Raw genomic sequence first — 11,752 nt, forward strand, 5'->3', positions numbered from 1 at the left:
TGTAAAGACAATGAGGAGGCCTGCTCTCCTTAGGCCCATGAGAAGGATCTAGAATGTCGCTTGTAGCCGTTAGAGAGGAGGAACAAGTGGAGTCACGGGTTATGTTGTGTTTAAGGAGACTAGGACGGGTCACTATCACCGTTGGGATTAGTTCTATCTCTCTCCTTGTCCCTATCACTTATACGATCGGTTGGTAGAGGGTGTAGCCCTAATTTTCCCTTGATATATATAGGCTTTAGCCTACATTGTAATATGTATTCTTATGGAACAATAACCTAATCTTTTCTTCTTCCTCATTCTCTTTGTCTACCGATATCTCTCATCAATCTCTTGATTCTCTTCTTTATTCTACAAAGTCTTACATGGTATCAGAGCAAGTTCTTCGATTCTCTACAGTCTAATCTCATTCTCCTACTCATTTCTACACTCTAGTCTCCTTATCTTCGTTTCTTCTTACTCGCATCTCTTTTATTCTCCGGGTAAAAGCTTTACCCATCGGTCCATAGAAATCCGACCATGGAAAACGCCAAGCCCATTGTTTCACCGGTTGTCCTAAAGGGGACAAACTACTTGCTGTGGACAAGAACCACAAGAACCGCCCTTGGAGGTCGTGGCCTTTGGAGTCATGTCGAGTCCGACTATGTCCCAAAGAAAAACCCCAAAGGAGAGGACGCTTCCGAGGCGGAAGCGGAGGAAGAGAGCGAGAGGAAGGCCAAATGGTTCCAAGAAGACCAAGTTGTCCTATCTGTTCTCCAAAACTCTCTGGACACGCCTATCCTTGAGGCCTACTCATATTGCGAGACGGCCAAGGAACTGTGGGAAACACTTAAAGGCGTGTATGGTAATGTCTCTAACATGACTAGAGTCTTTGAGGTCAAGAAGGCCATAAATGATCTTAACCAAGATGATGTGGAGTTCACTAAGCATCTTGGTAAGTTCCGTGCACTATGGTCCGAGCTTGACATGTTGCGGCCAAGTACACTTGAGGCAAGTGTGCTAAACGAAAGAAAGGAGCAAGACAAAGTCTTCGGACTCCTACTTACCTTGAACCCGTCCTTCAACGACCTCTTGAAGCACATCCTAAGGGCAGAGAAGCTCCCCTCCTTTGAAGATATTTGCTCCCAAATTCAGAAAGAGCAAGGATCCCTTGATTTGTTTAGCGGTAAGGGGGAGCTTGCTTCGGCCAACAAAGGAATGTACAAGCAAGAGGAGAGGAAGTTGTTGGTGTGCGACCACTGCAAGAAGCGGGGTCATCTGAAAGACAAGTGCTGGGTTCTCCATCCTCATCTCAAGCCGGCCAAGTTCAAAGCCAACCTCTCAAAGGAAGCGGTTAGCGATAAAGGAGCCGGATCATCAAAGCAGGGAGATGAGGTGGCCATGACTGCAGCCTACGGAGATGTGGTGAGGAAGTCAGACCTTGAGGCTCTCATCCGCTCCATTGCTTCACTCAAGGAGTCTGGTATCTCTTTCTTTACTTCTAGGCCTAGCAAATCGCTTGTTATTGACTCGGGAGCCTCACATCATATGATTAGTAACCCTAGTTTAATTGACAACATAAAACCGGCCTTAGGAAATGTTGTTATTGCAAATGGAGAACAAATACCAGTAAAGGGAATAGGGGACTTGAAACTATTTGATAAAACCTCAAAAGCTTTCTTTATGCCTACCTTTACCTCCAATTTACTATCGGTTAAGAGGACCACAAATGATTTGAATTGTTATGCAATCTTTGGTCCTAACAATGTTTATTTTCAGGATATTGAGACTGGAAAGGTTCTTGGAGAAGGGCAAGGGAGTGGAGATCTCTATGTCCTAGAGAAAACCGATCCAAATTTATCCTCTACTAAGTCTTGTTTTGTTGTTGATTCGAATATGGTGTGGCATGCTAGGCTAGGCCACCCACATTCACGTGCTTTAGGGTTGATGTTTCCTAATATTTCTTTTGATAATTCTACTTGTGAACCTTGTATTCTTGGAAAACATTGCAAGTCTATCTTTCCTAAGTCAACTACTATTTATGAGAATTGTTTTGATTTAGTTCACTCAGATGTTTGGACATCACCATGCCTATCTAGAGATAATAACAAGTATTTTGTGACTTTTATTGATGAAAAATCAAAATACACTTGGATTACCTTGTTGCCATCTAAAGATAGAGTATTTGATGCCTTTATCAATTTTCAAAATTATGTGACTAATCACTTCAATGCTAAACTTAAGGTACTTAGGTCTGATAATGGGGGGGAATACACAAGTTGCAAGTTCAAAGAACATCTCTCCAAGCATGGCATTCTTCATCAAACTAGTTGTCCCTACACGCCACAACAAAATGGTGTGGCCGAGAGGAAGAACCGGCACCTCATGGAAGTGGCGCGGGCAATCATGTTCCATTCGAGTGTTCCTAAACGATATTGGGGTGATGCCGTGATGACTGCATGCTACCTAATCAACCGAACACCAACTAGAGTTCTTCATGACTTATCTCCATTTGAAGTACTAAACAAATTTAAACCATCTCTTGATCACTTACGAGTTTTCGGCTGTATTTGTTTTGTGTTAGTACCAGGAGAACAAAGGAGTAAGCTGGATGCCAAAAGTACAAAGTGTATGTTCATTGGCTACTCCACCACACAAAAGGGGTACAAATGTTATGATCCGGCCACAAGTCGACTATATGTCTCTCGAGATGTCCGGTTTCTAGAACATGTGGGCTACCATGACAAGAGGGATTGGAACAGCCTTAAAGATCTCTCTCACTCACCTAATGACCGAGCTTCGAGTCTACGGTTCCTTCTTGATCACCTTGGCAACCCATCTCCACCAACGGGTGCCGTGCGGCCAACACTAAGTCAAATTTCTACCGATGGTGGGTCTGACCAAGGAGATGCAAATGACAATGGTTCAGCCCAAGATGGTGAATCTCTCGAGTCTGGCCTACCCATAACCGGTGTTCTCGTCCCTGGCCCTACAACGGACACGCATGCTCCGGCGGCGGCCTCTACCGAGGAAAACACGGAGACGGCTCCTACGGACGGTACGTCCACCGTGTTGCCTAGCGTGGATCCACTTCCGGCACCAGTCCTGCGTCGGAGCACCAGACCTCGATCGGATCCCTCCACTTGGAAGAACAAGCGTGTCTATTACAACAGCCAAGCTGTCGCTCATCCCATTCAGTCCGTTTGTTCCCTTGAGCTGTTACCTGCTGATCACCAAGCTTTCTTCGGCCAAGTGGACGCCAATTGGATCCCGCAGACATATGATGAAGCCAAGGAACATCAAGGTTGGTTAGATGCGGTCAAGGATGAAACTGGCGCCATGATCCGGAATCATACGTGGGACGAATCGGATCTTCCTCAAGGCAAGCGGGCAGTTAGCTCCAAATGGGTGTTTACCATAAAGTATTTGAGCAATGGTGACATTGAACGGCATAAAGCCAGGTTAGTGGCCCGTGGCTTCACCCAAACCTATGGCGCGGACTACACGGACACCTTTGCACCCGTGGCCAAGCTCCATACGGTTCGGGTTGTGCTGTCTCTTGCTGTCAACCTCTCATGGGACTTATGGCAGATGGATGTGAAGAACGCCTTCCTTCAAGGTGAACTTGATGAAGAAGTGTACATGACGCCTCCTCCCGGCCTTGAAGACATGGTTACACCCGGAAAAGTCTTGAGGCTACGTAAGGCCATCTATGGCCTTAAGCAGTCCCCACGAGCGTGGTACCACAAACTAAGCTCCACTCTCAAGACTGATGGTTTTACGCGATCGGAGGCTGATCATACTCTCTTCACGCGTCGCACCTCTATTGGTTGGGTGGTGGTGCTCATATACGTCGACGACATCATCGTGACTGGTGATGATAAGGCGGCCATTCAGGACACCAAGGACTCTCTCAAGTCGGTATTTGACATCAAGGACCTTGGGGAACTCAAATACTTTCTTGGTATTGAGATTTGTCGCTCACCGGAAGGACTCTTCCTCTCACAACGCAAGTATACTCTTGACTTGTTAGAGGAGACTGGCAAGCTTGGTGTGTCTCCGGTTGCTACGCCCCTTGATGAAGATTACCAGCTCAAGCGAAAGGGGGAGAGCTTACGGGCAAAAGAAGGCCGACCTAAGGAACCAATGGACGAGCCATTCTTAGACGTCACACGCTACCGCCGGCTTGTAGGTAAGCTGATATACCTTACTATCACACGACCTGACATATCCTATGCTGTGAATCAGGTTAGCCAACATATGAAGGCACCAAGCAAGTACCAATGGAGTCAAGTCGAAAGGATCCTAAGCTATCTCAAGGGCAGTCCGGGTCAAGGTATTTGGATGGGCAAGAATGACAACACCGAAATCGTTGGCTATTGTGATGCGGATTACAATGGCGACACGCTGGATAGGAGATCCACCACTGGGTACTGCACGTTTGTTGGAGGCAACTTGGTTACATGGAGGTCTAAGAAACAAAAGGTGGTTTCATGCTCTAGCGCCGAGGCCGAGTATAGAGCTATGAGGAAGCTCACTAACGAGATGACATGGCTGAAGGGCCTACTCAAGGACTTAGGCATCGAGACAAAGCAGCCCATGACCATGCACTGCGACAATGAAGCGGCTATCCACATTGCCACAAACTCAGTCTTTCATGAGAGGACCAAGCACATAGAAAGCGATTGCCACAAGGTGAGAGAGAAGATTGAAGAAGGAGTGGTGTTACCATGCCACACAAGGAGTCAAGATCAGCTAGCTGACATCTTCACCAAGTCTGCAAGCTCCAAGGTTTGTGATCACATCTACAGCAAACTTGGACTTGTAGACATTACACGGCCATGATCAAGCTTCCCTAATCCGTGGACAGCACACTCTTTTTCCCTTGACTTGGTTTTGTCCCATGAGGTTTTCTAAGTCAAGGTTTTTAATGAGGTGCTGCTTCACGGGTTCCAAGCTTAGCCATTTCACTCGGCTAAGCTTGAGGGGGAGTATTGATCAAGAGAATAAGCCTAAGGCAGCCATGGCCGTCCGTACAATTATGGGGCCGTCCGTACAACCAAGCAATAAGGCCGAGTCATGTAAGTGTGTAAAGACAATGAGGAGGCCTGCTCTCCTTAGGCCCATGAGAAGGATCTAGAATGTCGCTTGTAGCCGTTAGAGAGGAGGAACAAGTGGAGTCACGGGTTATGTTGTGTTTAAGGAGACTAGGACGGGTCACTATCACCGTTGGGATTAGTTCTATCTCTCTCCTTGTCCCTATCACTTATACGATCGGTTGGTAGAGGGTGTAGCCCTAATTTTCCCTTGATATATATAGGCTTTAGCCTACATTGTAATATGTATTCTTATGGAACAATAACCTAATCTTTTCTTCTTCCTCATTCTCTTTGTCTACCGATATCTCTCATCAATCTCTTGATTCTCTTCTTTATTCTACAAAGTCTTACACTAAGGCAGTAACAACGCCCCTAGAAGAGAATTACAAGGATGGAGGACAGGGGGAGCTTGACACCGCTCCATTCGAGGACGTTAGCCTCTACCGGCGGCTAGTCGGTAAGCTCATTTATTTGACTATCACACGGCCTGACATTTGCTTTGCCGTGAACCAGGTAAGCCAGCATATGAAGAACCCCACCGTGCACCATTGGAACATGCTGACACGGATCCTCAAGTACATCAAGGGCTCACCCGGCCAAGGCATATGGATGGGACGCAACAAGAGCACTGAGTTGGTAGGCTACTGCGACGCTGACTATGCCGGAGATCGTGGGGACCGACGCTCAACCACAGGCTATTGCACGTTCCTTGGAGGGAACCTGGTCACATGGAAGAGCAAGAAGCAAAAGGTCGTCTCACTCTCAAGTGCCGAATCCGAGTATAGAGCTATGAGGAAGCTAACGACGGAGCTAATGTGGCTGAAGATGTTACTCAAGGATCTTGGAATAGAATCAACAAAGCCGATCACCATGCACTGTGATAACGAAGCAGCCATTCATATAGCAACCAATTCAGTGTTCCATGAGCGGACCAAGCACATTGAAGTGGATTGCCATAAGGTCCGAGAACAAATCAAGCTTGGAGTTGTCTTACCTTGCCATACCGAAAGCAAAGAACAACTTGCAGACGTCCTGACTAAAGCTGCGAGCCCCCAAGTGTGTGAATACATCCATCCTAAGCTTGGCCTCCTAAACCTCACTCGGCCATGACTTGCTTTGTTTTGGCGCCTACACTCTTTTTCCCTTAAGTATAGTTTTCCCAAGAGGTTTTTCTATACTAAGGTTTTTAATGAGGTGGGTGCCTATGTTGTCAAGCTTGACTAGTTCCCCAAGTCAAGCTTGAGGGGGAGTATGAACCGGCACACACACTTGTCCGTACGACCGTACGGACGTCCGTACGACCAACCAACGGGCCATCCTCAAATAGAAGTCTTCATGAGCCCAATCCACCAAAGAGATCCTCCAACGGTCGCCATTCATCTCGATCCTTCCTTTGTAGCCGTTGGAGCAAGTTGTAAGAGAGAAGAGGAGATCACATGTTAGAATAAGGAGATGTCGCTTTCTCCTCATATTAGTGTGCATAGGATCCTAAGAGAATATCCTATTTGTATATGTCTTTAAATAGTTTGTAAGTATCATACTAATAGAAGTAAGAAAAGAGTTTATTCTCTTTCTCCAACACTCTCTCTCTCAATCGTTCACTCTCCTCACTCTTTACACGATTTCACTCTCTTCCATAATCTCTTGATTACTCTACTCTCAAACTTACAGTCTAAACACTCCGAATTCATCCTGAACTCTTAAAATTAGTCAATTGCATTGGGTTGTCACACATTCTGACCCTAGAAACAGTAACAAAGTAATTTACTGCTTCGAATCAATGTTTTCTTGGTTTTACCCTGTTTTGGGAAAAAATGGGTAAATGTAGTGTCTAAACACTCCAAATTCAATCCAGACTCTTATAATTAGTCAAATGAAATGTATTGGTACATATTTTGACACTAGAAAGAGTAACATAGTTGTTTACTGTTTCGGATCTATGTTTTCTCTCGGTTTAAGCCTGTTTTTTCGGTTTTAGCCAGTTTTGGGATAAAACGGGTTTAAGTGTTGTCTAAACACTCCAAATTCAACCCAAAACCTTATAATTAGTCAAATGCATTGGATTGTTCCATATCTTTACCCTAGAAAGAGTAACATAGCTATTTATTGTTTGAATCTATGTTTTGTCTCGGTTTTAGCCTGTTTTCTCGGTTTAAGCCTATTTAGGGATAAAACGAGTTTAAGTGTGGTCTAAACACTCTAAATTCAGCCCGAACTCTTATAATTAGTCAAATGCATTGGGTTGTCACACATTCTGACCCTAGAAACAGTAACAAAGCAAATTTACTGCTTCGAATCAATGTTTTCTCGGTTTTAGCCTGTTTTGGGAAAAATGGGTAAAAGTGACGTCTAAACACTCCAAATTCAACCCAAACTCTTATAATTAGTAAAATGCATTGTATTGTTACATATTTTGATCCTAGAAAGAGTAAGATATCTGTTTACGGCTTCGAATCTATGTTTTGTCTCGGTTTTAGCCTGTTTTGGGATAAAACGGGTTTAAGTGTTGTCTAAACACTCCAAATTCAACCCAACCCCTTATAATTAGTCAAATGCATTGGATTGTTGCATATTTTTATCCTAGAAAGAGTAACATAGCTGTTTATTTCTTCAAATCAATGTTTCTCTTTGTTTTAGTCTGTTTTCTCGGTTTAAGCCTGTTTTGGGATAAAACGGGTTTAAGTGTTGTCTAAACACTCCGAATTCATCCTGAACTCTTACAATTAGTCAAATGCATTGTGTTATCACACATTCTGACCCTAGAAACAGTAACAAAGCAATTTACTGCTTCGAATCAATGTTTTCTCGGTTTTACCCTGTTTTGGGAAAAAATGGGTAAAAGTGGTGTTTAAACTCTCCAAATTCAGTCCAAACTCTTATAATTAGTCAAACGCATTGCATTGTTACATATTTTGACCCTAGAAACAGTAACATAGTTGTTTACTGCTTGAATCTATGGACTAAAGATCATGAACTTGGTCGTGTCCGTACGGTCCATACGGTCACATGTACGGACGTCCGTACGTATGTGGAACAAGGCCGAGTTTCACTAAGTGTAACATGAAGGAGATGAGGACTTATCACATAAAGCCCAAGAGAAGGATCGAGAACAGCATTCTAGCCGTTAGAAGAGAAGAAGGAAGAAGGTCACGGGTCTTGAGTCCACTTGGGAGACAAGGACAGGTCGCTTTCACCCCTTGGGACCATTTTTCTCTTACCTTATGTCCCTATCGCCTAGAATGTCTCTTGTAAGGGAGTAGCCCTAGCTGTCTTCACTATTTAAGGGCTCTTAGCCACATTGTAATCGATATACTTATTTATGGAATAAAAGATCCTCTTCATTCTCTTTGCCGACCAAAACCACATTTCTCACTCTTAGCTCTTTACTTCCACTTAAAACAACATGGTATCAGAGCAAGTTTTTCGATCCACAATTCTCTAAACTTACTCCTAACACTTCTATTCTCTGTTATACTTGCTAATCTATAACTCTCTTATACCTTCTACTCGCTAATCTACTCATACTCGTCACTACTCTATCTATTATACTCTCTTACACTCAAATCTGTGACAATGGATAACAACAAACCGACTGTTACTCCAGTGGTGCTCAAAGGAGCAAATTATTTGTTGTGGAAAAGAACCACAAAGACCGCACTTAGTGGCCGGGGCTTATGGATCCATGTTGAGATGGACCAACTCCCCAAGAAAGCCACCAAAGAGGACGGTAAAGAAGAAAAGGAAGAAGACAAGGAGGCTGATCTCGAAAAGGAAGTCAAGTGGTTCCAAGAAGATCAGACCGTGCTTGCCATTCTCCAAAGTTCGCTGGACGCACCAATCCTTGAAGCTTACTCGTACTGCGAGACGGCTAAGGAGCTATGGGAGACGCTTGCGAACGTCTATGGGAATGTGACCAACTTGACTCGAGTATTTGAAGTCAAGCAGGTGATTAACAGTCTCCACCAAGAAGACTTAGAGTTCACAAAGCATTTTGGGAAGTTTAGGTCACTATGGGCCGAACTTGAGATGCTTAGGCCAAGTACAATCGATCCGGACATCCTCAACGAGAGAAAAGAGCAAGACAAGGTCTTTGGCCTCTTACTTACTCTTAACCCGGTGTTTAACGATCTCATCAAACACATCCTTCGTGGTGATAAGCTACCCACCCTTGATGATGTGTGTTCCCAAGTCCAAAAAGAACAAGGTTCACTTGGTCTCTTTAGTGGGAAAGAAGAGTTGGCCACCGCCAACAAGGGAACTTACAAGCACGAGGACAGGAGGATGGTGGTATGTGATCACTGTAAGAAGAGAGGCCATGTGAAGGACAAGTGCTGGATCCTTCACCCTCATCTCAAACCGGCTAAGTTCAAGGCTAACCTCTCGCAAGAAGGACCTAGCGGTCAAGGTACCGGTGCAGCGAACCAAGGAGGGACAACAGCCACGGCCATGGCCGCATCCTACGGAGATCTTGTGAGGAAGTCAGACCTGGAGGCCCTCATCAAGTCCATTGTTGCACTAAAGGATTCTGGTATCTCTTTCTTTGCCTCAAAACCTAGTAACTCCCTTGTTGTTGACTCAGGTGCTTCTCACCATATGATAAGCAATCCTAGTCTCATAAACAACATAAAACCAGCTGTAGGGAATGTTATTATTGCCAATGGGGACCGTATAGCAGTTAAAGGAATAGGAGATTTGAAATTGTTTGATAAACACTCAAAGGCCTTCTTTATGCCTACTTTTACATCTAATCTTCTATCGGTTAAGAAAGCTACTACTGATCTCAATTGTTATACTATCTTTGGACCTAATAGTGTACATTTTCAGGATATTGAGACTGGAAAGATCCTTGGAGAAGGGGAGGCTAGAGGAGATCTCTATGTCCTAGAGAAAACTTTACCAAGTTCTTCAAATTTGTTTTCGCTTATTTCAAATCTTAGTAGTGGCTCAAGTGATGTGTGGCATGCTAGGCTAGGCCACCCTCACTCTCATGCTATTAAATTAATGTTGCCTAATGGTTCATTTGATAACTCTAAGTGTGAGGCTTGTATTCTTGGTAAACATTGCAAGTCAGTTTTTCCTAAGTCTACTACCTTATATGATCATTGCTTTGATTTGGTACATTCTGATGTGTGGACATCTCCTTGCCTATCTAGAGATAACAACAAGTATTTTGTGACCTTTATTGATGAAAAATCTAAGTACACATGGCTTACCTTGATACCATCTAAAGATAGAGTCTATGATGCCTTTGTTAATTTTCAGAACTATGTCACTAATCACTTCAATGCTAAAAAAAAGGTACTAAGATCGGATAATGGAGGAGAATACACTAGCCACAAACTCAAAGAACACTTAGCAAAGCATGGCATACTACAACAAACAAGTTGCCCATACACACCACAACAAAATGGAGTGGCGGAGAGGAAGAACCGTCATCTCATGGAAGTGGCAAGATCAATGATGTTTCACACCAATGTCACAAAGAGGTTTTGGGGAGATGCGGTCATGACGGCATGTTACTTGATCAATAGGACACCAACCAAAGTCTTACAAGACATGTCACCCTATGAGGTATTAAACAAAATTAAACCTTCTCTTGATCACTTACGTGTGTTTGGGTGTGTGTGTTTTGTGTTAATACCAGGAGAACAAAGAAGTAAGCTCGATGCCAAAAGCACTAAGTGCATGTTCATCGGCTACTCAACAAGTCAAAAGGGATATAAGTGCTACGATCTTACCACTGGCCGTACGCTTATCTCTAGGGATGTGAAGTTCTTCGAACATCAAGGATATCATGACAAGAAGGATTGGGACAACTTGAAGGACCTCTCTCAGCCCACCTCTGATCGGGCGACTAACTTGCGGTTCCTTCTTGGTCACCTCGGCATCACAACACCACCAAACGTCATTGAGCCAAATCACTCTGAGCCGTGCCCACCGCATGACTCAACATCATCACATCTACCCGAAGAGGAGTCTGTCCACGGTGCTGAACCAGACATGGCTTCACCAACGGCGACCGTCACTGAACAGCCAACCGACTGTACTAATCAGGAGCATGAAGGACATGGTGAGGCTGTCCCACAGGAATCTCGGCCTTTGCCGAGACGCAGTGAACGCATCAGGTCTCACCCGTCCACCTGGAAAGAGAAACGTGTGTATTATAACAACCAAGCTGTCGCCCATCCTATCCAAGCTGTATGTTCGCTTGACCTGGTCCCATTGGACCATGCGGCCTTCCTCAGCAAAATTGATGCCCACTTTGTTATTGACCATGGCCGTTTATGTGATAGGCCGACCATGGCCGTTTATGAGATAGGCCGTCCGTACGGTCAGGATAGCCTAGGCCATAAGGCCATCAGGCCATGAAGTGAGAAATAAGGAAGAGGTGGCCCTAGAAGCCCACTAGAAAGAAGGATCTCGAATGGAGGAAGAATCACGTGTGCATTTGGTTGCTTGGTGGTTGATTCCACAATTCAAACCAACAAGGACATGTCGCTTTCACCTCATTAATGTTGGACCATGGACCACACAAGTGGATCTCTCCCTCTCTCTTGTGCCTAACGGCTAATTCTTCTTGTTCTCACTATATCTAGTCTTGTAAACAACATAAGAAACATTCTATTCTAGTCTATTCGATTATTCTCTTTGTTACACACTTATCTCTCTCTTTTATT

General features: G+C 44.4%; 1 protein-coding gene across 1 annotated transcript; it reads left to right on the forward strand.

Annotated features, from left to right (window-relative positions):
• Window positions 1–516: 516 nt before the first annotated feature.
• LOC147950193 (uncharacterized) lies at window positions 517–11,444 on the forward strand. The gene is made up of 4 exons (XM_087512416.1): window positions 517–642; window positions 8,817–9,545; window positions 9,900–10,128; window positions 10,720–11,444. Exons 1-4 carry the CDS (start codon window positions 517–519, stop codon window positions 11,442–11,444), a joined length of 1,809 nt encoding a protein of 602 aa, XP_087368542.1.
• The last annotated feature ends 308 nt before the right edge of the window (window positions 11,445–11,752 follow it).

This window comes from Camelina sativa, chromosome 1 (genome assembly GCF_030686135.1).
Source record: "Camelina sativa cultivar CO46 ecotype springtype chromosome 1, ASM3068613v1".
NCBI classification, from domain to species: Eukaryota; Viridiplantae; Streptophyta; class Magnoliopsida; order Brassicales; family Brassicaceae; genus Camelina; species Camelina sativa.

What these genes read in the sequence shown, in the direction of transcription:
- LOC147950193 (XM_087512416.1), top strand. Translation starts at nt 517, where the DNA reads ATGGAAAACGCCAAGCCCATTGTTTCACCGGTTGTCCTAAAGGGGACA. An exon ending in CCGCATCCTACGGAGATCTT is followed by an intron (nt 9,546 to 9,899) that starts GTGAGGAAGTCA and finishes GTACATTTTCAG; the next exon opens with GATATTGAGACTGGAAAGAT. An exon ending in GTGTGAGGCTTGTATTCTTG is followed by an intron (nt 10,129 to 10,719) that starts GTAAACATTGCA and finishes TGTTAATACCAG; the next exon opens with GAGAACAAAGAAGTAAGCTC.